General features: G+C 45.3%; 1 protein-coding gene across 2 annotated transcripts in view; it reads right to left on the bottom strand.

Annotated features, from left to right (window-relative positions):
• The window catches only part of LOC135993103 (monocarboxylate transporter 2-like), a 35,634-nt gene extending 15,757 nt beyond the window's left edge, over positions 1-19,877 (bottom strand). Inside the window, exon 1 of one of the 2 annotated variants that reach the window (XM_065642719.1) lies at positions 19,661-19,877. In XM_065642719.1, the coding sequence (XP_065498791.1) occupies positions 19,661-19,877 (217 nt within the window). Of the gene's footprint in view, positions 1-9,460; positions 9,678-19,660 lie in introns of those variants that run through there. The other variant, XM_065642720.1, reaches the window with a different exon arrangement.
• Positions 19,878-27,754: the final 7,877 nt, after the last annotated feature.

Below are 27,754 nucleotides of genomic sequence, written 5' to 3' on the forward strand. Positions count from 1 at the left end.
ACAGACCCTGTGAGACGCATAAGCCAAGTTTGAGAGAGACTGCCTGGACTCGTATTACTTGGTCATACTGGTCGAGACAGGTCGTGTGGTACTGGGTCTCCTGCACAGGACTGGCACCCCAGCCAGCTGAGATGGCAGTGGGGATGATGACCCGGTGCAGAAACCAAGCTGCAACAGCCTTCCCTCCCCTGCTCCCCCCAGCACAACCTCGGGAAGCCAAGGACCCTGACCTCCCATCAGAAATAGGTGCATTTGCCACAGCATCATCCTGGTGTTAAAAAAAAAAAAAAAAAAAAGAAAAAGTAGATGAGGATGAGGCCCAAGCTTCAGAAAGACAAAGCGTCCTCTTCCTTATCCAGCAATCTTATCTGATCAGGGCTTCAGCATTTCAATTTCCAGATTATACAGCTGACACACACTGCTCCTGCAGCGTGCAGAGGAGCCACAGGCCAACAGCTCCAAAACTGGGGCTGGAGCCAAGGTCCTTCGTGTCACTTTGTATTTAGGCAATCAAATAACCATTCTAGCAAGGGGGTGGCATTGCAGGTGCTGAGCACACAGCTGCCTGTGCTCCGTGGTTCCCCCGGGCTGCGAGTTTGGATCTCACCCACACAGTAGATCACAGCCACTGACCTTAAGAAGATCACAACTTCATGGGGTTTTTTTCATTTCTTTCCCATGATTTTTTTAACTAACCTTTTGCTTTGGCAGGATGGCAGACTTTTATCCCTTCCATTATTTAAAGCCCAACTGCAGAACATGGGGTCCCTACATGGCTGAAACACCTGTTCCCGGGTATCAGCAGCGCTTCGCTAGTGGTCTTAACACACACAAATCAGCCCCTACCTGGACATGCTCTCCAAAGGGCTTTGCCCACCTCCTGGAAGCCCTACATAATTTGACCAAGAGACCAGTTGCACTGGACAGCCATCCAGGGGCAGAAACGCTGCAACGCTGCGGGACAGTTGGCATCGACGCTCTCACAGTCCTTCCTACGGCAACACATAAAACGCATCGTGTACTGACCCAGGGAAGAAGCTTTCAGGTGTTTGAACTTCATTTGGAAGAGTGGATTGCAACTTACTCCTGGGCTTAACACCTGCCTGTCAAGCATTAACAACCCCCCAGCCAAAACTCTTCGCTTTCTTTTTCCTAGTTCTTATTAATCTCAGTTTTTATTAAGTCTATCACATCTCTGTTACTGCTGCCTGGTGACCTTGCTAGCTCCAACAAAGGGCAAAATGATAAAGCTTTGTGACCAGGTCCACGAACACAGAAATATTTCACCTGAACCTATAGTGCTATTATCGCTCTTAAGTAGAACAGGGCTATTTAAAAAAATAAAAAATATAAGCACGTATGTGGTGACCTTGCAGGGTTTGAGTTCTCTCTGAGAGTCAGGAGAAGTATATGAATCTGCAGCACTATCCATTACAGAAATCAAATCATTCCTCACACAGCTCTCTTAACAAAATCCACGATCATAATGGTGCTGCTACCCCAGGGATTGCCCCAGTGTGGGAAGACATCTTGTTTGAGTGACACAGGGAGGCTGACTGACCCTCGGTGGGACTCCAAGAGGTGATGACAATAAGCAAAAGGATGAAGTCCAGCACCAGGCAGCTGAGCCGCATGTACGCAGGGAGCACCTGCCCGGGCTTGGGCCATGATGGCAGGATCCACTGTGGATAAACAGAGATATTCCTTTTGTTTCAGCCTACACAAAATTTCCAGGTGGAAACGCATATGCCCATGGTAATCCTGGCAAAAGCCCTACTTGAGAATTTTTGTTGAACCAATGCTGTAAGGACGTAAGCAGAGAGAGCTGACACATGATCCACTACTGCAAATATCGCCTGTCCTCCCCTCCTCATCCTCTCCTCTCTTGTAACCCTCATCCAGCACTAAGGGCTGATGAAGGAGATGCTCACGTCATTTCAGACACCCTCGGGTAACTGAGGTATCCCACAGGGTGGCCAGACACAGCGCAGGACCCAGCGGACACAGGTGCTGGATTTCCTGGAAAGACCGGTGAGCAGCTGGTTGCACGCCACAGATCCGCACTGCATCTCTATGGGCTGAGCATCTCTGAGTGCAAACCATGACCAGGTACTGACCTTTTTATTTCTCTGCTTAGTTTATGTTGTAGAAAATGATGGGAAGCCCGTGCGCAACCACCCACACGAAACACACAAGGATAACCTCTTTGATTTTTGAGAGTGAAGCCACTTGTGTGGGAACTCACAAGCCTGGGGCTCTGGGTTTCTTAAAGAACAAGAAAAAGCCCCAGCACACCCTCCAGTATCTCCTTTCTCAGCAGCAGGGGATGAAAACAGTAGTAACAGCATGTAAGCACAGTATCTGCAAAAGGACACGTACCTTGCAGAGATTATTGCTTAAACGGGATGACAGCCCCGTAGGATGTTCCCCACGGCCAACCTGCTCTCATGCAAGCAGCAATCTCCCCAGCAGCGAGGGGGATGCCCAGGGTTTGGGACTCCACGCACAGAAACCCCACTGCTAAACGGTAGGCAATGCACAATTTTGCCAGGCACCCCTCCCCTGTCACAAACCTTCTAGCAGGTAAAACCTCCACTCATCAGGGCACATCCTGCCCAGGCAATGCCTGAGCCAAAACTGGCTGGCAGAGATCGTGCACCTCCCGAGGCCTGGCCTGGGTTCCATTACCCACTTGCTGCTTGGCCTTGAAAAAAACCTACATCTCCTTTCCTGTGCCTCCGTTTCCCCTTTTAGCACTGTGGTACTTCACAACTATTTGCAAGTACTTGGGATGGGTGGAGAGCCCTGGGTGAGGTTCTTCTGGAGGCAGAGAAGGTTTTGATGAAGTTTGGACCAGACCAGAAGAGAACATTGGCAGCTTTGATTAAGTTAAAAACCGCAGAATCAAACTCATTATTAATATAACTTCATGCCACTGCATGCTGTAAGGTGCTTTCTAAACCTGTCACTGCAATTTATCATGCTAGCAGTGTAATAAAATACAGCTATAAAATTTTGGATTAAATGCTCAAGGTCAATGGTTGACTTTCAACTTCCCAGTCTCTTCCTTGCTGCTTTAGCAGATGCTCTATTTCGCAGTTACATGCTCTGGGAGAAAGTTTCTTTGGAGAAAAGACTCAATTGTAGAGCATATCCAGAATTAAATCTTCAGACATTTCATCCAACTACAAAACAATAAATAATAAATAACGCGAGTAATAAACACTGGCTGGCTTCAGGACAAGGCTTTTACTTCAGAAAGGCTCTCATTTTTCTTGTGTTCACAAAAGGTGGCTCTCTGCTCCTGTCTTGGCGAAAGAGACAGAAGGTGATTCCCTAATTTTAATAGAAACTTGGATGTGTAAGAACAGCACCCTGGAGATTTTGGAGGGTGTATTACAGGACCGTATAGTGAGACTGAAACCAAGACTCTGCTGCAGTACATACTGACTAAAAATAATGCACAGTCCTGATGCAACTTAGCTTTTTATGCATTAAGGCGCAACAGAAGCAGCACATATTTACATCTACAATCTGTATGCAAACATGCACAATGCTCAGCTGCACAGAAATCGCAAGAGTGAGATTCTTCAAAATGAGGAAAGAAAGAAAGAAAAAAAAAGGTCAGATATCTCCTGCTCTAGCCTCAGCTTTTCAAGCTTTTCAGCTGAAATAACTGTCAGGATCTGGTCTCTGAGTGTCACTCACATGACTTCTAGTATTTCATTACAATGATGAAACAAGCATTTTGACCACACAGTCACCATAAAAAACATCTGAAAATGCAGATACTGTCCTAGGTATTAAATTATTCTCTCTATTGTGGCACATGTGCCAGAAAGCCCACTCATTGTTCAAACTCTAACAGTTGGCCATAATAAAAGACATTACTTTTCCCCACGATCTTTACCTCTCTTGTAGCCCTATAGGAGACCATAACACCTACAAGAACGTTACTGCTATTAAATTAGTGGCATCGGTATTTCTTATTTTTAGAATGTTTGGCTGCTTCCCTCGGTGCTGAATAGGGCAACTAAATTACTAGCAAATTAATATTGCTTGTGTTTTCTTTCCTGGGAGCTCAACTGCTTCCTGCCTTCCCAGGGTAATGTTTATCTCCAGGGACTCATCTGTAGCCTGGCTTGAAATGAGTTACCCTTAAAAATGGGAAAAGGGCAGCTCAGTTTGATATCCCAAACATGACGAGGGCACACAGCCCAAGTCAGGAGACGTGAAGACCAAAAGTTTTCCGTTTTCCAATTATATTATGTAAGATTGTCTCCTTGAACAACAGTCATCCCTGCAGGAGGCAAGACCTTGGGAGCGTGGGCCTTGTGTTGGCATAGCACAAGTCCAAGGAGGCAGTTTGCAAAAGGAAACCCTGCCAAGGGCACGCAGCAGCATGATGGGTGCCCTGCGATGCTCCACATTTTGACAATGTTGGCGCGTCCTCATCACCCCCAGAGCCTGATACCCGGAGAGGTGCAGCTGAAAGGACCTTGGGGGGATGATAGCGGCATCGCCCCTGGTCCCTTATGGACAGATCCTGGTTCCTTGTCTTTACAACCGGCAGACTCTGCGCCGTAATACTTTTCTCATCTGGGGTAAGGAATGAGCTCTTTGCCCGTGACCAGAAAAAAAAAAAAAAAAAAAGTAGCAACACTGCAAAACAGAAATCCTTCTCTATCAGATTGACAAGGATTTGACCATAGAAAAGCAATATTTCCTTGTGCTCCTCACTCATCAACTTCCCAGTTTGTCCTCTGCAACTGAAAAAGTGGAACTGCTGAACATGAACAGTGGCAAGAACTACAAGTACCCTATCATAAAGTCCAGACTATCCACTTTACTGCACACTAATCTGTTTTACTACTTGTATTATAGTGACAGAATTGTTTTCTGCAACCTAGTTCAGATTAAGAAACTGGGGGATAAGACACATTAAAACTTCTGCAATATATATTGCCAGAGCCTTGCCTGGTGTAAAACAGCTTCCTAGGGGAATTAAGTGAAGGGCAGAAACAGTCTCAGCTGCTGATTTTTCAGCCTTAGTCTGAAAACATGGCACTGCTCTGGTGCTACAAACCAAAGCCTCAGGTGCTCACCGTAAATCTGCACCCATGCTGTCAAAGTCAACAGAGCTACTCCAGTGGAGATTTTGGTTAGTTCGTGTACTTTCAGAAAATACACTTCATTTGCATTATTTATGAAATGCAAACATAAGCTCTGTTACACAGTAAGCAGCACAGCCTAAAAACAAGTTCCCACACCAACAAGCATGCCAAGGAAATGAGGGACTGTTTCCTGAGGATGTTTGCAAACAAAAGCTGTTGTCAGTGAGGGCATCAGACCCTCTGCACCCTTGCCAAGGTGCTGGCAGCTCAGCGGCCCCGAGCAAAGGGAGACGGAGGGAGCTGGGGCCACCAGCTGGGTCAGTCCTCGTGTGGGACATCCCGTGCTAAGATGCCAGCCTCGCTGCTCTGAGTCCTGGCTTCAACAGCCACCAACAGCCCAGAGACGTGTCCAAACACCAGGGAGGGGACAGCAACGCTACCTTTCCCCGAACCCAACTGAGCGAACAGCAGAGTCCACTCACTTCGGAGGAAAGCCTTTGATTGAGGTGGGCACCTTCTAAATCACGGCTATTCACTGCTGCTGGAGCAGAGGGAAGGGGGGGATTAGGCAAGTTTGGGGCTTTCCTTTTGTGGTGGTGATGCCCACATCTCACACCAGCAAATGCACCACTCAGCCTCTCCAGCTCCCCTGGACTCAGGGGCTGACACCTCACATGGGAGATGCTCAGGACACCCGGCGTGGTTCCTGACGGGCTGTAGCCCACGCACCCCTGCACCTCCATGTAGGCTGTGACGCTTCTGCCTCACCACCGGTTTGGGAAGGGAGGGAATAAAGAAGCCATGGCAATAATTACCTCATTTAGAAACTCCACTTGTTACTCAAGATTACACTGAAAGCTTATTTTGGCATTTTTAGAATTTCTTTCAGAAAAGATTAGCAAAAATCCGGCGTTAAACGACTACCTAGTTTTTCACAAAAGTAAATCAAGCTTTGCTGCACGGGCATCCTAACAGCTCTAACAGGCACAGCAGCAGAGCAAGACTTTGGTAGCTCACAGGAACTGGCGCCCCGTTCCTTTAATGAGAATTTCCAAATCACTGAAGTAATTCATAAGTCAAACCCACTCTGGTGTTAAATGTCCAGTCAATCAAATTAGATGTGTTAAATATACTCCTGGGCACGTGTGTTTCATTTGTTCCATGTTCTGCAAACTCCCACCAGGGCCCTGTCTGCAGCCACAGGGCAACTCGGCATGTCAGCCTGGGTTGTTGCAGAGAGAGGGATAATCAAACAAGCATAAATCTTATTGAAGAGCAGAGAAGAGGAGGGGACGACTGTTAAATGGACATAACTCTGAGCAACTGAGAAGCAAGTGGGAAGGTACAAAGGTACAATCACCTGCAATTAAGTCTAACAGTGCCCAGATGTATCATCCCACATATTACTGTATAATAGCATAAGGGAGGGTGAAATTAAAGCTCCTTGCAAAAAGGCAGGAGACACTCAGCTAATTGGGATAAAAGTGCACCACAACATCCCAGGTGCAGAGCACACAGCACTGGCTTGAACACTAGAGAGAAAGAGAAGAAAGTGAGTTGGAAAGCCTGCAGATGGGAGAAGGCAGAGACGACCACAGCAGCATTTCACCTGCTCCAGCACCAGCTCCTCGACCGTGACCTGCACCCCAAGAGGCTCAAGCCCCCCAGCTACACCCCTGTGAGTGACTTGGAGCACTGACAGGACCAGGGTTAACCTGCCAAGCACGTTCCTCACTCAGTTGTAGTCAGGCACGAAGCATCTGTGCCATAGCAGATGGTGGGGAGATATGTTTTTGTTGGAAGCCAAAGCAGAGCTGACAACACCACATGGAGGCAGCCAGGGAGTCCCCAACATACAGGTAACTACCTTGGTGCTTTTATTGCAGCATTACTGGATAGGCGATGGGATATCGCTTCAGCATGTGGCAGTGTGCAGAATGGACATGATATTTGAAGCAGCTCCATCAAGGTCTCCCCCATCCCTATGGCAGAACAGGGCTTCCCACGGCTTCACTGTGGATAATGGTGTCCAAACCAAAACATGGCTTCTGCAGACTGGTTGAAATCATGAGACCATCGTCACAGTGCCTTGAGCCCCAGCCAACACCTACCCAAGATGAGTGCAACAGAAGAAACAGCATTTCCCTGGGAAGGAGGCTTACACTGCACGATGCCCTGAGCTACTGAGAAGACCCAGTGAAATGTTCTGTCACCAGTCATCAGGGAGAGCAGCAGTCCCTGTTCTCCATGGGACATATTTGGCACACTCACCTACACTAAAACCTCAACCACAGCCTTCCCAACAAGCGATGTCCTAATTTTACTACCACACCATGAAATTTACAGCAACCTCTACTCATCCGTGCACTTGTGGTACCAAACATTAGCCATCTGTCTTTTGACTTCTAAAACATGCAGCTTCCTAGACACTTGTTTGTAGGCAACCAAATACAACCAAACACACCCAAACCATGGGCCACCCGCTTTTTCTTTTTTTTCCCACCTGACTGCTTCAGAGACATTCCACATAATTTACCTCAACCCTTTAAAATGGCATTTAAGTAGCATCTAAATGACAAGTGGTCCTTCTGCCTCCCCCTCCACCACAGTGTTTCCCTCCCCCACTGCAACCCTCTTGCTCCTGTTGAGTCTATAGAGCCCAGCTGTTTCCTTTTCACTGCTTATTTAGATTGCTGGGGCTGAGGGAACAAGTGCTTTTCTCTGTGTTTAATAATAAGTCCCAGTGGAAATCTATCCCAAAGCCACAGTGCTCCCCAGGGTTTGGGCTCAGCATCCCATCAGGGAGTCCAGGTGGGGTGCCCTGGGACAACAGCACTGGCTCGAGCAGAGGATCGCTTTTTCTAAAATCAAGGCTTATGTTTCACCCTCGAAGTGCTCCACTTGTGGGTTCTCAAATAGGAACTCAGCCCTTGCAGAGCTACTCTCAGTGGGGCCAAATGTTTGCAGTGGGTCACAACAGGGTGGATTACAATGGGCTCTGATTCAAGCATTGCTGGCACTTTACAAACCTTTAGAAAGCATCTTTCACTACCAACTGCTTTCTAAAAAGCACTACAGTGCATTATTAAGGAACACAAAAAAAAAAAAATTTTTGAAAACAAAGAATATTTTCGGAATTGCTTTAATAGCCAGGATAAATATTGATGAAGTTTCCTGCAATTACAGAGTGTGATTCCTGTTTACGTCCCATTGCAGATTTAATCAAAGGCAGCACAAGTTTTTCATTGAGTCATGAAAGTGGTATCAAAATCATTTAAAAAAAAAAAAGAAAGAGTTCTATGCACTGCTTTATAACTGCTAAGAATGACTGACTCTGGCTATCTCATTGCTGTAATTATAATCGGTCACAACAAACAAGTAGCTGCTTTGTTTATTGCTCTACTCTGCGCTTACCTTTGGCTGAAACCCAGACCACCCAGCTATTTGACACGGGCCTGTTCTCGGGGCTTTTCCACTGATGCCCACAGAAAGCTCTCCTAGGTTATCTTCTGTTTTCTGGTAGAGGATCCCCACTGCTACCCTCAGCAACACACCAGGTCTGGGTCTCACCACTACTTCGCAGCCTCTCGGGTGCAAAGTTCCCAACTTGCGTTAAAGCAAGGCAGGAGGATGCCAGCATCTCTCGAAACAGCTCGCCCAGCCCCTCGCCACTCGGACAAGGACCAGGCCTGGTGCTGCCAGTGTTTGGGGGTTGGAGGTGCTGTGTGACGAGGCCAAGGTCATATTTTGTTTGTGGTGTCAGAGAAATCCCCCAACACAGCCCGCGGCAAGCAGCGTGGCTGGGGAAGGGGATGCAGCAATGGGACATGCCATGCAGCTCAGCCTCTGGTGTGCAGATGATATTGCACTCCTTCATAAAGCCTTCTGCATTTCCCTGCAGACAGATTAGTGAAATAAGTCTAATCATGAAAAACAACAAAGACGCTGGAACCCCAGCTGAAAATAAAGCAGATGTCAGCAACAAAGTGGTCACAAACGACATTTGCAAAGGCATTTGGAGTCTACAACAAGCCCAAAAGGCACCCAGAGGGGTCAAAAGACGCCTGCACCCCACTGTACACAGTGACACTCTTCAGAAGCACCAGGTCTGTTCAGAAATCCCCGCCAATACCAATTTATGTCCAAAAAACCTGCCCTTTAGGCTCCGCATACAGACACGTTTCCCTAAACGACATTAGAAACACGATCAGAAAATAAACCTGTTGCTACTACCCACGCAGATGGACACTGCTGCTTCCACTGCACACCGGCCCGGAGTGGAGATTTCTGGCTTATTTCTGCTTTTACAACACATTGCACCGAGCGGCTGGTGCAGGTTTACTCACCTGCACCGTACGTCGTGGCCAACATGATGGAGGAGACCCACGCGATCTCACTATAGGACGTGCCAAAGAAATCCTGGATTTCTTTGAAGAAGATGGCTATGCCTTTGGGGAAGGCGTACGCGAAGCCGATAGAAATGAAAGCACCGAAGACCACCACCCAACCCCAGCCGCCGTCCGGCGGGCCGGGGGCTCGCCCCGGGTTAGGGGGGGACGGCATGGCCGGGCTGTGCGAGCAGCCGCCCTGTGCTCTTTGGGGAACCCTGAAAAACAAAGTTCAGAGGCGCAGAGTCAGATGTTGCTCCACCAGACCCCCCCCATCTGCAGCGACAGCGTCACTCCAACCAACGCAGCTTCCAGCTAGTTATTTATTGCTAACGTCGCGCCCCACCCCTGCCGGTTTGCGATGCCATGTAATGCAAAGAATATCAGCTATATGCTGCTTCCCGGCACCCGGGCTGGGAGGGAGCGGGACGGTGCCAGAAATGCCCTGTGGAGGTGGCCGGTTAGAAACGGCGGCACCGACCCGCTGCACCAGCCCCCCCGCCCGGGCACCCTCCCCGGGGGGAGCCCCCGGACACGCGTGGGACCCCGCACCCCCCGCGGCAGCACCCACCCGCGGGAGCGCGGCCGCCGGGGCGGGGGAGGCGCCCGCACCGCCCCAGGCGGGACCGGCCCCGGCCCCGCTCCCTCCCCGCCCCGGCAGCCGGGGACACACCGAAGCTCCTCGGGGTTTCACATCCCTTCTGCTTTTCCCTTCCCCCCCCCCCCTTTTTTTTTTTTTTAACCCTCTCCCCAAGCCGAGGCACTGCGGGAAGCAGCACCAGCACCCAGCTACCCCGCGGGGGTTAATTAAACCATCCTCAGTTATTCAAATTAAAATTGTTTTTCCTGCGTTTTCACCAGCGCCCCGGCTCTTTTTGTCTCCTCACAAAGCTGCTCTACTGTCCCCACAACCACTACATGGTCACCGACTTGTGCAGTTGTCCACTCACGGTTTATGTTCACCAGTTCGCTGTATATTCCGGTTTTCACATTAAAGTCCATTTGGGGAAACGTTAGCAGTGTGTGCCCTTGCTAGAAAGTTGCAGTTTTGCTGCCAGACACATCATATCCTGCTCAACCTTGCCTTCCCCAGACTTAAGTAACAGCCCCATAGGTCTTGGAAGAATTTAAGCATGTGCCCTCCTAGCCCCAATTTTGGGGAAATGCAGTTGGAAAGTTGGACAAAATCTAAATAAGCATACCTGAGACTGAATTTAGGCAGATCCTTAGCATCAGAGCGGAGGGTGGGGATGGCAGATGGAAACCCCTAGGAGCAGAGGGATGAAGCAGCAGCTACAACTCCAGCCATGACCTTGGCTGGAAGATGGGACAGTTTCCTTCTGCAGAAATGCTAAATTTGGTACAATGTTGAAGAATCTTCTCTGTAGCAAACACTGGGATGACACCTTCTGGGTGAATGTTCACGCAAACTTGTGGCAAACTCAAAACTGAAGTGGGAAACCGGTTGCAGCAGGAGATACTTGGGGGAAACAAATTATTTCTAAAGATGTCTGAAATCCATCAGTCTTTGCTGTCATGTCACTGCGCTGGAGAGAAGCTCACAAGCAAGGCATGACAGCCTGAGGATGGAGGGGGGCACTGACAGCAGAAATCCGGGGCTCACGAGGTCAAAAAGGACTTCCTAGCAGTTTGGGGAGACTTGGGCTCATTTCACAGCAGCTGCCTAGTGCTCCCCCTCCATTTCAGAAGCGCGGCCCCACCGGAGCCAGGCTTCGTTTACTCATCCACAGACAGCAGACGCTTCCTGGAGGGCAGGTTTTTTAATTTGTTGGCAAGCAGCAACGAAATTGATTAAAATTGCAAAACACCTTTTCAAATGACTCCTTTCCCTATCGCAGTCCTCCACGTAAATAAGTGACTGCTATCGTATTCCCAGGGCTCCACTCCAGAGCTGCTGAAGTGAGAGGGGCAAAGGGGACAAAAGGGCTGGGAGCAAGGCAGAAGCTGAAACTCTTCCACTCTCCCCAAAAGGGCTCATTTTCCAATCTTCGCAAAGCTTTCCGTGACAGTGCCCATACATCTATTAAGTCGCAATTTTTAAATCAAATCAACTAATTTCCTTCACTTATTGAAGCTCAAGTTTTAATAAACTATTTAAAATATAAGGTCACAAAAAAGAAGTGACTAGCGTTGATCATTTGACTGTTTTTCTTTTCCTGAAAAAAAAAAAAAAAAAAAGGGCTCCCCTGAGAATGGAAAGCATTTCTATTTATTCCCAGTGGACCAATTTGGTATTTAGAAAGAATTTTTCTAAACCTTTTACACAAGGCATTTTATTGCAGCCAAAGGTAGGAGCTAGTACTCTACAACCCAGACAGTGTTTTTCCTTCATTGAGTTTTTGAAAGTCAATTAAAGGTTTTAGAGATTGCTTCCACATTAAAGAAAAAAACCCCAACATTCCTAGCTCTGCTGCATCAAAACAGCAGTGAGTAAGTAAGCACCTAAAGAGGCAACTCTGCAGTTCCTTAACGCGTCCGTGATTCTCACTTCCATGGCATACCTGTGTTTCTTGAAACTGTACCATTGCCATTTGCTCATAAAATGCACCAGCAGTGAAATCCAATCCATAACCACAGTTAAAATGGAGCTTCTGAATTTATGAATGAGATTATAAGCAGCAATTGTCTGCAAAACTGAAGGGCTGGACCCCATGGCCCAAGATGCGACACTATTACTTTCCTCCTGTCTTAGGAGAAAGATATCCCTGTCCTCCAAAAACGGGCCAACACTTTTATGTTCCTAATATTATCCTGTACTATTTCCAAGGGATCAGTTCATATGAATATAGATTATTACTTGGGAAAAGTTTTGAATTCAGCAAAATTCTTGACTCTGGACCCCAACCAGATGCAATCACAGCACACAAGCCTGGGGACAGATCAATAATTCCCCAAATTACCCTTATCCCCCGCGCTCTCCTCACCGCTGAGCATGACCAGGCTGATACAACACATTCCTCAGTGTTTAGTCACAAGGCCTCCAGCATTCAGGGATTTGCCACTAATATTTTCATGCTCAAGGCTTTAATTAAAGGGAACCTAACTCTGGCCAGCAGTTCCTGGGGTGCAGCAGGAGGGATGCAGCCAGCACCCCAACCAACATGGCACGCACATGTGCTTTGAATGGGGCACATGGGCCAAGTGCGGTCATTGCATCCCTTGACATCCCTATGGCTATTTTGGGGGTCTTTTAATTTCCACGCAGCCTCACTATGGCTGCGAGACGCTCTGATACAGGCAGACCCAGCAGCCCCATGCGTCCCAGCACCTGGTAGCGAGGTGACACCTCATGGAGCCAAAGGACATTAGTGCTGGTGCTGCTGGAAACCGTCCAGGATGCTGGCAGAGCATCGTGGCTCTGCTTTCCACTGAGTACTGTTTTACAAGGGGATCAAGGAGAGGTCAAAACAGAAAGTTATGAAATGGCAAACCTGCTTTTTGCTAAGACCCAGTACCAATAGTGCAGCGGCCAGGCAGGCAGAGGGATTCATGCGATGTGAAATAAATCTTCCCAGAGCCAGCAAACCTCTCAGATGGTACCAGCCAGGTGCATGAAGCATCACTAGTGGATGTGCTGGTTTCCTGGAGATGAAATAAACTGAGCAGTGACATCACTTCTTCTGTTTTTTCCCATGTTGCAGGAGTTTAATCAGCAGCCCAAACCAAAACAATTGTGTTGGTAAAAAGATGGCTACAGTTAATCTAAATCTAATAACTGGAATGTGTTCACCGGGGAATTAAAACAAATTATTCCTTTGCTATTGCCTCTTCATCTCATTTACATTTTAATCCCAGTAGAATCTTCCTCTGTTATATTTGGAAAATGACTGTATAGAAAGGGAAAAACAATATGGTTAAATTACTCAAAGATGCATCAAGAATTTATCTATTAACTTTTATGGCAGAAGTCTGGCTATGCCAGGCCCTGAATGATTGAAAATAAGGACAGATAGTGTTGGGTTTTTTTTTCCAAACACTGCTGAATGCAGAGGCTGGTGGCATTTCAGATTGTGCACACAAACACGGGGAAACAAACAGCTGGGGCAGAAGGTTGTGTTGAAGGTGTAATTACACATTAGCCAGAGCAGAGCAGGTCACTCTTTCATTTGTACCGAAAGTTAAGGGGACTCCTTACCAGAGAACACTGAATGCAGAAGGAAACCTCTGCCTTCCCACCCTGTGGTTCTCCACTCCCACATCCAGCCTTGTTTTCCTTGCTGTGAGGTTTTACCCCAGGATAATGAGTTCATGCATTTTTGCTTAAGGTAAACATGTAGTGAAGAAAGGCACTTTAGTGTTGTCAAAGTAAAATTAGTACTAATTTCCCATCTTATTCCAGTTTGCCTTCCCTACTTTGCCCTCCTGTTCTTATTTTGAAGCAAAAGGCACACAAAAAATAAAGCACTTGCATTTCTGCTCTGTTAAGGATGGGAAGTCCTGGTAAACTGTGTCACACAGGTACCCCCTGCAGATCCCCAACACTGACACGGAGTAGCTGGTCCCACCAGGGCTACCTGATCACACCAGCAATGGAGGCAGCAGTTCTGCCACCCCAGAGCTTCTTCTACCACTTTCAGCCAACTTTAGAGTCGCTACATAATCCCAGTTTTACTTAAAATAATTATTCTCCTGTGATCCCATTCCTCCCTTCACTTAGGAAGATGTGAAATGATGATACAGTGTTCGCCCCTGCCTTGAGTTACCCCAACACATATTTCACACGATGCTTGCCAGGTCTCATAGGCTTGTTTGCTGGTGATGCTGCTTTACTACATTTTTCACCCTGAATTAATTTAACTGATCCCCATAAAGTCACCTTTTGCAAACCTGGAGAGAGTTTCCGAGTGGTGGATTTACCCCCCATATACTACAGCCAAGGTGTGTGGACTTGGGCTCACTTCCATTGAAGCCACCGGTCTCCTGTGGCTTCTCATGGAAATATTCTTGTGAGAGTTTCCTTACTCATTTCAGTGAAATTGAACCAGGTTAGCAAAGATCTGCAGCTTACACTGTCAAATGAATTGTGACTGCAGGGTCCAAACACATTCAGCCCCTCCACAAGCACCCTGGCATGGCTCTAAGCAGCGGTGGCACTGCTGTGTCCAGCCCATTTCCAAGGATGTCCTGCCACAAAAAAAACTCTCAAGTAGTTGTCAACAGGACAGAAAAAAAGATTACCTTCCTCAGGGCTGCCTGAATCAACAAGGTGCCTTCAACAAGGTGGAGAGCTTTATCTCTCATTAAACTGTCCCGATGTTCAAGAGAAGAGAGACGTTACAGGGCCGTTCCCAGAGGAATTCCCGCCCTCGAACAGCAAAAAGCTGGAGCTGATGGCTGAGCCTGAATTGCGGGTTAGTGGCTTGGGAACAGGGGAACATCACACAGGTTTGCAAGTAGTCTCTGGGACATGGTGGTTTGCAGATCATAGTACTTTGAGCCATTAAATAATGCAAGTATTTTCCCAAAAACATAACCCCGCCTTGCCCAAGTTTTAAGGTATTAGAGGGATAGTCAATTAAAGCTGCAGAAAACTATCATAAAGAGGCAGCTGGGACTTTTTTTTTGCCTCATCAAATAAAAACTGTTGTGACAAGTAATTGTAACTCCATGAGGGCTTCTGCTCTTAAAATCATAGAACCATAGAATCATTTCAGTTGGAAGAGACCCTCAGGATCATCAAGTCCAATCATAACCTAACCTAACTCTAGCACTAAACCATATCCCTAAGAACCTCATCTAAATGCCTTTTAAACCCCTCCAGGGATGGTGACTCCATGACTTCCCTGGGCAGTCTGCTCCAATGCCTGACAACCCTTTCCGTGAAGAATTTTTTCCTAATATCTAATCTAAATCCAATCTTGCCGCAAGTTCCCCCAAGAAATCTTCCTCTAGGACTGTGGCACTGTGGGAGCAGGTGCTGCTGTTTGCTGCATGTGTGCAGGCACCTTTGATTTGCTTCAAGGACAAGGATGCACCGAGCAGAAGCCAGTCTTGGCTGATACCCCACAGCTCCCATCACCAGTGAGGCTGCCGGGCACTGCAAGGGAGCAGGTGGGAAGCAGGACTGCAGGATCGGGTCTGCACCTAACCAGCTCTTCTTCGTGGGGTGGAGAAAACCCAGCAAACTCCTTCATTCGAATTCAGTTAAATGCTGGGAAACAGAAACAAGAAACAGAATCGAACATGGGAAGAGATCAGCTCACGCATCAATGCACGGCATGGTGTGGGTGGCTGTGTGTAACATCGCTCGAGGCGGATCAGCCCTCTGTGCCCTTAACACAGGGTGATGCAATACACAATATTACTGTAGGTAAACTTGTCCTGGCTCCTGTGCCTGCATTTTCTGTGTTGCTTTGCCCTTCTGGCTGACCGTTGTCCAGCAGATCAGGCACGATGCTTTAGTATTAACTTTCAAGGTCTTACACAGATTGTTCTGTAGGAGCCTGTTGAACTTTTGACACTGTACATCCATGTTACCCCAACAAGATCAAAAAGAGCAGACTTTCAGTCCAAGTGTAGTATTTACTCAAGCTTGCTGTAATCCTGGGTTTACAGACTGGCCTTCCCAAGAGCCCACTAAGTGCCGCAAAAATGACTCCTCATAAGACAGGCTTCAAAGATGCACCCATTATCTAGGTCGTGTTTATAGAGCACTCCATCACTTCACGTTCCTGGAGACCTTTGTGAAACTGAGTGTTTACAGGCACAGAGTTAATTTCTAAAATTTCATTCCGTTCTCAGCCACCTTTCCCGAACACCATACTTGGGGCTGCAATTTGCCAGGCTTCTACCGCTACAGATCAGCAGATCAAGCTTTGCAGCTGAAAGATTAAATCTTGGTTCCACTAAAGGTGATGGCAAGGTGCCTGCTGACTTCAGTGCAGCCAAAGGTTCACCCAGAAATTATATTTAATGTTAGTGTTTGTTAAAACTTCTTTTTTAATTAGTGCAATGAAACACACACACCATCCTAAAAGACTATTTTGTATACAGCTAGCTGTAGCATTTCTGAATATTGTAAAACTAAAGTTAAGATCTAAAGGCATAATTCTCCCTGAAAGGATCCCCCACATGCCCTCAGCCACCCAGGCAAGCTTTGCTGGTGCTTTCCTCCTCCCTCAAACACAACGTGCGGCTTCACTGAATGCTACAGAATTGCTCTAGATTTATGCTGCTGTAGCTGAAAGGAAAAATCAAACTGAATATTCAATTACTTATGAACTCAAAGATATTCATTCACTAAGATGAAACTCCTAAATCTGTTATTACTGCCATTCCCTCTCCTGTTACTATTAGCATGCTGCTGCTTTCAGATCTCTGGAGTCGTCAACATCGTTTACTGGAAACAACTGAAAGATGAGAACATGACAGGCAAATGTTTAGAATTATTAATCATTCACAAGAATAGAGGAGATAATTGATCTCCCCTAATTCTAGAACACTCTACAATCATTACGCAAGGATTCTTCCTAAGTCTTTTTTTTCAAGATTTGTTTGGTTTGGTTTTGAGGGGTGGTTTTTTTGTTGTTGTTGGTTTTGTTTTGTTTTATTTTTTTAAACCCAGATGCTACAGTGATTTAGGAACTGAGTGAAGTGAATAGCAACAGAGCTACCACACTATGGGACAGACCCCCAGAGAGGAAAGGTGCTCATGCAGCAATAAACAGTGTTTGTGAAAACACCAGAAAGGTGGAACAGGCAGGAGCCCCTGCCAGGACTGAGTTCTTAGCCCAAGGTCTATGTAAAGAAAAAGTCATCTTGCTTCACACATCTTGTATTTTCCTGCTTACGCAGACACCTCCTATTGTTGCATGTGATATCGGAGAAAGTCAGGCACTTGCACACTCAGCTCTAGCTTATAATGATAGCTTGGCAGCAATAAGATTTCATTTAAAAAATCTGTATTTAAAGACGGGAAGATCAATGATGAAAACCACAAGTTGTATACTGTAATGGCTTCTTCCCCCATCTAGATCACTGGCAGCAATTCCCGTGCCATATAGAATCATAGAAAAGTTTGGGTTGGAAGGGACCTTCAAAGGTCATGTAGTCCAACCTCCTGCAATAAGCAGGGACATCTCCTCTGTATCTTTGTCCAGGTGTCAAAGGCCCTAGCTCAGGGAACATGGAAAACAAAATGCTGGTCTGAGACATGTCTAATGTTCAGTGCTTCATTTCAGATGTCCAATTTTCAGAGGTCCCTGAACAGCCACCCCGAGGAATCGAGCCCTCTAGCAGCCCCACACAACCTGAATTGCTGAAGTCTCTCCCTCAGGCTCCGTTAGACCTTCCCAGCTCCTGACATTGAACCACCACAGCCAAACAGCGGCCACAGGATACACATTCATCATTTCAAGGTGAAGTAGGTGCTCAGTAGAGCTGTTGATCTAATAACCCTGGACGTGAGCTTTTCTGTCCATCTGCAGCAGAGCGCAGAGCCCAATGAAGCCTCCTCGCTGTCCTGATCAACTCCAGACAGACCTGAAAAGGCTCTTTCTGCAAACAGGGAAACAACTCGTCCCTCACACCCTTCAGGTCATGTACATCCCGAACCCCGAGCGTGCCAGCCAGCCCCAGTTGTGGTGGCGGGTTAGCGACATTGGCACCTGCCCGCTGGGAACGGGCTGAGACCATCTGCTGCCTCGGTGGCAGCAGGAGCCCTCAGTCTCCCTTGACAAGGGCTGGATTTGAATCAGTAAGTAAAACGTTGCTTTCTCCAATGCCAGCTTTCCAAGGCACGCAGTCATCTTGGGAATCGCATGCTCAAAAACATGAGGCATGAGCTGTCATAGAGTAAAAAGACGGGTTGTCCACAGTCATAGGCATCACTCGGGGCACTGACAGAGCGACGTGTATCCTTGTCCCGAGTGCCAGCTGAGCCTTACAGAAATTTTCTCCTTTCACCTTCATCCATCTCATATTGGATGACAAAACAGCTCTTTCTTTATTGCCGTATAAAACCAGTTCCTAAAGTACACGAGATGAGCGTGCACGGCCTCTGTACACATGGTGAACCCTGAAGTTTGTGGTGTCTGACCCAGGAAACCTCCAAACAGAACCATCCTGAAGGCGACAGGGGATGGAGAGGACCCTTCCATCTACGACTTGTTTGTAATAGTGTTTCCCAAAGTGTTTGTCACTGACCTTTTTTTGAGGAAAAATACAGGCTTAGGTAGATGTGAGTCACTGTGGCTATTGTGTTCTTAAGTGTTAATCCTTTTACATTTCACCCTTGCAAAACAAGCTAAGACTGACCAAGGTTCTGCTGAGAGCCCAGCAACCACCTCCAGCAGCTGCACCTCACAGGCATCAGCAACCTAAAAGCAAGATGGTCCTCTCCTAACCATTAACAGCAAGGTACACACCAGCTGCTCAGATCAAAGTGGCACACTGATACCTGGCATCAGTATCTGAGGCAAACGTCCCTCTGAGAACATCCCCATGGTGATTTCATTACGAGGACAAGCCATACCTTCCCACGACCTCTGCACAATGGCAACTTTTGCAGCCAAGGTGTGAGTACTCAGGGAACATTTTAACTTGAATTAACTGGTGGACACATTTGTCCTTTCAGAAAGATTCTGCAGGGACAAGTCTAAAACATCACCTCGTAACAAATTATTTTCAGCAACATTTTAGCAACAGAATTAGGGAAAAACATATTTACAAACTACCTTAAGATTTACACGCATGTATGCTGTGCCTGTTCATCAGCAAAAACTTCAGGTTTCAAGTTTCCAGCATCTTCTCTACAATCAATCATGAGTGCAAGTAAAACATTTTTTGTTTCAAAACGAAAGCCAAAAACATTAAAAGAATAAAAGACATAATACTAAATATGCATGAAATAACTGTCCAAGACTCAAGTAATTCCACCATAGCCAAGCCTCCACCCACATATCGCAAGATTCTGGTGAAATAACAAGAATTAGTGACATCATATCTGTTGTCAGTAAAATACTCAGCGGTACTGGTTTTCTATGTTTTGCCAATGCACATCATCAGAAAACAGAAAGCCAAACTTGTAGTTAGAGCTTTCCAAGACCTTTCTTAAATAAATATATTTGCCCATCCCCTTTTGGTCTAGAGATCTGACCTCCTCTTTTCTAAAGAAAAATACAGTCTTGCTTCACTTACCTCCTCCGTAGGTGGTAGCACACATGATGGACGTTATCCAGGCAATCTGGCTGTAGGAGATGCTGTAAACAGCCTGAAGCTCTTTAAAGTAGATTGTGAAAGCTTTGGGAAAGGTATATGCAAACCCAACTGAGATGGAAGCTCCAAACACCACTGCCCAGCCCCATCCGCCATCGGGGGGTACGTAGCCCAGGTCTGAAGGGACCGGAGGAGACATGGTCAATCCAGATTTCAGAGCAAAAACCACCTCCTGGTGTCCTGCAGAGCAAAGCGTATGTGCGTTTTACAGAATACACGTATCGTACAGTCAGGCATCATTTTAAAGTGTAGTCAAATAAATCAGAGGTACAGACTATCACCCACTCTTGAACTTTTGCTGGCTGTTAACAGTTTTATTGTTCAATTTGAACAAAACCAAAATCACCCTTCCCTCTCCAATAACGCTGTCCAGCCCTTTCAACTGTATTTTAAATACGCCCTCTCAAAATACTCCCACAGCATCCGTGTTTGGGACAGTCCTTATTCACAAGTGACGTTAACGTCCCCATTTTCTCTCCCAGCTCCAGCTGGTAGCTCAGTGTCTCACCTCAGGAGATGGCTTCTGGAGGCTGCTCCTGTCGCAGTCCCTCTGTAGAGAGCCAGATGCCACAGTTGTACTGTTTTTAGGGTAAACGCTTCATTGTGTATTTTTCAGATACGGGTAGAAAACCTTACAATTTCAGGTTATCTGGGCTTAAAAGAATAATTCCTTTTACGTGAGCAGCAAGTGGTCGGCCCCACACCGTGCCCAGCTGCCCCGTTCTGCAGGGGGACAAGGCTCTCTCAGCCACTCGCTGCCCCCAAACCAACGAGTAAACTGCAAGCAACTGCTTGCAAAGTGGCTGAAGTTTCTCCCTACTTAGGGGCAGCAATTCCTCTTGTGCCTGCCAGGTTAGCAGATTATGCTCAGGAGCAACGCAGATCAAAGAGGGCATTCACTCACTCGCATTCTTCCCATTTTCCCTGGCCATTAACATAAAAAGAGTAAAAAGAAAAGTAAAACCCGTGTGCTTCTCCCGAGTTAATGCACAAATCTCCTCTCAAGGTCAAGACATTAAACCAGAGGGGAGAGGAGTAGGTTCCACAGCAAACAATGCCAGGTAGGTGCACCTGCATCTTTGTGGATAAAAGGTGGTTTATTGCCTTTTATATATTACAAACTCAGAAGCAAGTGAAGCTGATATGAAAGGGCATCAGAGCTAATGGGAAGGAGCAGGCCCAGGTATCAGCTGGACACATTTTGCTGAACATCAGAAGTAGTTCAGCTAACCGGGGAGAGGAGGACCTTTGCTTTTCTTGCAGAAAAAAAAGGAAAACAAAAACAGAACCAAAACACCTTAGGAAAAGTATAATGTAATTTGCATCTATTTGAGAGTGCATCAAGTTTGGATTCAAACTGTAAGTATGAGGACACTACTGGAACAGTAGAGAAAAAACTCTAGTTATTCTACCCAGTTTAGGCCATTCCAGCATTATGGAGAACAGCAAGCTCACAGAAATATTGACATATCCTAGTGGTTCTGAAATTACACAAAATAAAATTGATTAAGGGGAGAGCATAGTGAGGACATGTTTCCTTATTTAATGTTATGTTTGGTATTCACAATCCACCAAAGTTTAGGATATGCAAAAATTCTCAGGTCCTTCAAATTCAAATATTTTTCAGTAGTCCTTTAAAAAGGTTGAGCTTGAACATTAAATATATTTTCAGGTATTAACAAAAAAGGTTATTTTTTATTACCACCAATTCATTATGCTTGTAAAACTGTGCCTAATTGTACACCACTTTTAAAAGTCTCACATTATGAATATATTTGTTCCTTTAATTTCATTTTCTGTTTAATGGGAGATTTATTGAGAAGACATTAGCATAAAATCAGATTATGGTATCAAATTCATTGTCTAGCTTTTCTATATCAAGGCAAATTCTGGCATAATACAGAAAACCAGAGAGAGGAACTGAAGTTAAATGAAAATGTAGTGTACGCTAAAAATTAAAAATCACGTCAGTTGACTCTTACTTCCCTGACCGCAAAGCAAGGCTTCCAGAGGCTGACTTGGAGGAACCGAACTTTAGGCATTATTTTAACAGAGTTTAATAGCCTGGTCAATGAACAGACAGGAAGGTGTCACATTCACATTCTCTCCTCATTTCTCCTGTGGCATCTCTATGGTTTGTGGGGACATCAGCCCTAAAGGGGGCCCAGGACCTTTTTCTCATGGGGCATCACCCTTTCATTACCACCCTCTTAGCCATAGCTTTGTCACCTTAAAGTTGCCCTGCACCAGCTCATGGCAGGAAGGTTGGACTAGATGCCCTTTGAAGGTCCCTTCAAACTCAAACTATTCTATGATTCTATCATTACATTTCAGTTTTTGGTCTCCAGTTCCATTGTGTGTGGAGTTTCATTTGTCACCTCTTTGTGATCGTCCCATCTCACCCCATCCTTGACAGGTTTTATCTTGGCTTTACTCGGAGAGCATTGAAACCCCCATCTCTTTATTCACCTTTTACTGTAGCAGAGGAAATTGTGAGAGTTGCCTTTTTATAGCCATGGTCTGACTCAAATTCACTTGCAGGCTTTCCTGTTTTAACCCCATTTTGTTTTTATGAAGTTATATATGTCTGGATTTCCCATTTCTACATCCACCATTCCCTATAGGCTTCCTGGTTTATTCCCATTACTTTTTTATAGTTAATTATTCAGTGGTCACATCTGGATCTTCTTTATCCCCTATTCTACCCTCTTCTTGGCTGAGCTTGCTATCAACAACTTCAAAATAAAGAAATTCCAGTTCTATGGCACAATCAAAGCCCTTACATCTCAATCCAGTTGATATCAACATCTTCTTTCCTTAATTTATTGAACTTTTGTCTTTTAGAACAAACACATACCATCACAGTCCTCCATTCCATAAGCCAAATCAACCGAGGACTATTCTTAGACTATACGACATTTTCTACAACATTTATTTTATTTGGTTGGGAGGTTTTTTTGTTGTTAAGTGAGAACACCATGGCAAATCCAAACCAAGCCTAATGCAGCTTCACCTGTTGATCCTGGGACTCCCTGGTGCCAAGTTTCCCTCGACCCAAGCAAGCCACCATGCACCAGACATGCAAACTCACTGACCGTTCAGTGGGACCGCTCTCTCCTCGGCAGAGGTGGCACCACTCGGACTCCCCTCCCTCGGTCACTCTGGTTGCCAGCTCCCCTGGCAGCAACCTGCTCAGCTTTTTAAGTCATCTGCTGAACTCTTCCCCCACCCTAGATGCAGTTGAGATCAAAGGTTGAGATCAGAGGCTGTATCCTCAGACATAAGACCTTTCTGTAACTTGCAACACCCCCTGCCACTCGACCCCTCAAGTTCCATCCAAAGGCAACCACATCCCCCAGTAACCAAGCCTTCGTGGACAGGGACGGCCAGTCGCCCACCAGGAACAAATTCAGGGTGAACTCCTCATTTGCAGGGCTTTGAGTTGTGGCCTCTCTCAGATCTCTGTGGATGTTAATAAATTATTTGTCAGATCTCCTTTTTCCTTCCTTCTTCTCTTCCCTGTACATATTAACTTATTGTTTCTCATGACACATTTCTGCAGGCTCTGCTCCAGCTCTCCTCCAGGGAAATTTGCATATGGAGAAGCCCCATCTTTGCCCATTCTTTTATAGCAATTTAAACCTTCTGGCTGCAATTCTCTTGCATGACCTCTGGGTCACCTAAAATCCTGCGTCAGACTTATTTTGATCACTTGAGAACAAAGGAAGGGATTCACAGGCCATGGCAATACTTAGCAAGGGGTAAACTTCACCCTAGAGAGAGGGGAGGGGGTACAGAAAGTTTCTGAATTTCTTGCCAGTAACCGAGCGGTTGACTTGGACTGGTGAGCGAGCCATGTCCACAACATGAATCCATGCTTTAAAAGGTTTCTATAACCCAATTTCAGTAGGAATGTTTCCACAAGACTTACATTGCAAATCCCCATTCAGGGGATTTAAAACATTCCTCTGCCTTGTTTATAATCCAGATGCTGCAACACACTATTTAAGTACAAGAAAAAACGGAAAAAAAGCTGACTATAGGCAGGCCAGGGTAATGTTCTTGTCCAATCCGGGTAGAAAACTCAGCAGAAAGGTAAACAAAGAGAAAAGTAATTCATTCAAGCTAACTTTGCAAGTCAGCACCTACCGTAGCCCAAATTTCCTGCCTTGCAGCCACCCGCGCTATTTTGTGTCGTCCCAGCAAAAATATCTTCCTTGCAAGGACACAACAAATGCATAAAGCCATGCACTAGCTCCCAGTTCGCATTAATAAGAAAGGTTGTTACCAGTGCTACCACAGCCAGCTCAGATGTTCTTCTCACAAACACAGGACACAAAGCGCACACTTCCCACTTGAAAGGGTTTTCCACCAGCCAATAGTAACAGCATGCTAAAGTCTCCAATGGTCAAAAGGCAGCAAGATAAATTCTTGGGAAAAATCCATCGAGGGCTATTAAGTACAAAGATGCCACCTCTGGCATTGCAGATTGCAAATTGCTGACAACTGGGGAATATTGACAGCTCACTCCTTTCTTGCCTCCCCAGGTATCCACCATTAATTCACTGTCAGGAGGAGAATACCAATCGGACATACCTTGGTCTGATCAATCTTATGTTCCAGCTCTTTCTACCTCACCAGTTATGGCTTCTACCAGTTATTATTTCTAAAAATGTTTTACAACCAGAAATAAAACAGGCATATCTGGAATTTTTATGTCTTCTAAAAGAAATAAGTTTTTAAATGCTGTTATGAGAATTCATTACAGATCATTCGAGAGGCATGTGGTCCCCTGTGCTCTGTCCCGTAGGAGGTCATCAGAAGCTGCCTACTGAAGACACTGCAATCACACCAGACCTTCGGTTCACAGGAGTCTTCTCTTTCAACACTACACCTTTAGGAATAATTTTATTTTAAAAATTTAATGGCATTGCAAAAGCTGAAATTTCTTTAGACTTCTAAAATTAAGTAGCTTCTACACTGCTGGGCTTTTTCTTCCAAAAACGCACTTTCTCCTTTTCTTGCAGACCCTTCATATTTCCCTTGGCTCTGAGCCATTTTAGACTTTGTTAAATTATATTGTCCTTCCTTCACCTCTGTGTTAATAGCAATTGCCTAAATTACAAAGGTTTTCTGCTGATAATTATTGGGCTGTGACCATTGGTATGCACTTCAGATGCAATAGCAATTCAAACTATTGAAACTGCTTTTCAAAAATCACTTTGGAAAACCTTGGGCACTTCCATTGGTGGTTGAGACGGACAAGAGCAGCAGGAACTCTCATTCACTATTCCATTGGCCTATGGAAAAAAAAAAGTTTGAATGACTAATCAGGTGGCTCTTTCTTCTTAAGACTTGCTCTCTATACACTGTAAAATGTGGTATATCTTTTAGATCTTTTGTTTAAATAAAAGCAAAATGCAAATGTGAAGAGTAAATACAGTTTAAGCGCTTCACTTCATTTGTTGGCTGTGGGAGAAGACTAATTTGATGTTCACCAAATATTCCTGCCCCTGTACTTATTTTTCAGAATGTTTGAAGAAATCTGTTACTGAAGGAATATGAACAGAATCAAACTTGAAGGTAATAAAGTAATTCAAAATTTATCTGCAAATATTTTTCTGCAGCTGATGCATCACACACCATCTTGACTTCAAACTAATTAATCTAATGAAATCTAGAATTGAGCTTACAGATAAGCAACAGCTATATATGTATCATTAAAAGATAATAAAATGTTGGCATAAACCAAGCATACAGTTCATTCTTCTTAAATTTGGACTGGATGCCACCACTTTTCTGCGAAAGTAAGAGCTGCAGAACAGAGGTCACATCCAGCTCTATGGAGACACAGGAACAGAGAGCATTCATTTAAATGCATATATTTGATACTATTTCAGTTGATGTTTTACTGGTGTGTTATCATCGCTGGTACTCAGTGACACTTTAAATATAAATAAGCACAGACTGTCTTTTAACAGGTCAGATTCCACTCTTTAAGAACAGTAACTGTGGCTATCAGGGCACGGGGCTTCCTCTCCCATTAACCTGTCATGGGGCCAGGCTGTGTCCTGGTCCACAGTCGTATGGAGCAGCAGCACACAGGAGAAGCCTGTGACCCATTTTTATAGAATTTCACCCAGCAATTCCTCTTCCATTAGATCTACACCTTCTTTACTCAAATCTTATGACATGCAGGAAGCTGCCCAGCCCTCCAAAAAACAAAGAACATTTGGCTGGGTTTGACTAAGTGGGGAATTGTAGCATTTTTCCATGAGGAAACACAGTATTTAGGGTTTTGTATATGTGCTCAATCACCGTCACTATCTGCTACCACACACAACTCAACTTCTGAGATAGTGTCTGGTTTAAATTACATTTTGCACAGGGCCAAAGCTTTTGAAGATTTAAGAATCTGTACAGATTTTGTGTACAATTAGGTGGCTAAAAAGAAGAGAGATCCCACTGCTACCTCCTGTAAGGGAAAGCTGACATACTTGTACAACCTTTGTTGTGCTTCAGAAAATCCACTATAGAGAGACACATTAATAACAGTTAGTTTTGCTGCTCATGAAATAACCCGTTAAACTGTAGCTTGATCATGCAAACTTAGCTAATCAATACCTGCCTCTTACAGTGTGTATTTGCATTATAATTTGTATAAAGTACAGAAACAGGTAAATCAGCAGTGAGGCACATGGGGCCTTAACTAGATGTTAAGAAAGGGGACAGGTTCTAGCTTTGTTGATCTAATTCTTCCCCCTTTGAGAGGCAAAGAGGGGAGTACATGTTGCAATGAGGTAAGGAGAAAGCAGTGCCTGGGTGGTTATTTCTCCATCTAGTGACTGCACATGAGCACCCAACTGCGAGATACTACCCTACACACAGTATGCACAAGTGTATTTCTTCACAGCTTTGGGACTGTGAAGAACCAGAGTAGGGATTCAAGGAAGTGGACTGCCATGGAACAAACCTGGTGAATTATTTCATTTACATAGTGCTACTTTGTTTTGGTGTGTTCGATTCCTCCATCAAATGCTGCCAAAATAACATGCCTTGCTTCCCAAAGGATGGCTGAAATTAAAATCAAGATGGCCAGAAAATAATTCCACCCCCCCACTGCCAGCCCCAGGACAGAAACAGTCTCTCAAGTGCCCCTCTATTTATCTCTTCAGCAAAATACACCAGAATTCACTTTGGTGTCTAAAGAAGGAAAATCCTCTTTGATGCTTATAGAGTATAATCATTTGCAAAACTGTGGCAAAACTGCTCCCGTAGCTGTTAATGCTCCTCGTACCTCAATAGGTTAATTTGAGCATGCAAAGCTCTCTCATCTGTTGCTGTGCATTATTTCACATTATAATGCATGCCAAGAGTTAAGAGGATTTCACAAGAGCCACTAGGAAATTCGAGGCACGGGAGGTCAATTAATTTATCTGGTTTTGCCATGAGAACAAAAGAGAAATTAGAGAATCAAAGAACATAGCCAAATTACTCCTGTCCCAGCTTTGGCTCCAGTCCCTCTCCCTGGCCATTACAAACCCTGAGTGTCTTCCAGATATGACTTTGATGACTTAGCTGAAAGTTTGCAGACATGTCCATAAACATCTTTTATAAACCAGACAACAGCTACTAAACTTATAGGTACCCTGACATCTTTTTGAAGGAGCCATAAGCAGTGCAGCAAAGCACAAGAACCATTCAGATGTATCTGAAGAGTGAGGTGCTCACTGAGGCTTCTGCTATATATGCTCCATTTAGTTTCTTTCCCCCTCCAGTTAAAAAAACCCTTATAAGGAGATAATTCCAGTTAGCTTCTGAAACTTAGTTTTGTCCAAACTGTGGACCCCAAGTTAATTCGACTTGTCTCCAGGACCCTGATGCAATTTGGTTGTCTTTTTTTTCTTTTGCAGTCTCTTGTTACTTTGCTTTGATATAACTTTTTCCCTTGGGGATCACAGAGGGAGGTCTCTTTTTGTTCTTGTCAGCTTCAGCTCTTTCTTGATTTCTTTAAAT

This window comes from Caloenas nicobarica, chromosome 11 (assembly GCF_036013445.1).
Source record: "Caloenas nicobarica isolate bCalNic1 chromosome 11, bCalNic1.hap1, whole genome shotgun sequence".
Lineage (NCBI taxonomy): Eukaryota > Metazoa > Chordata > Aves > Columbiformes > Columbidae > Caloenas > Caloenas nicobarica.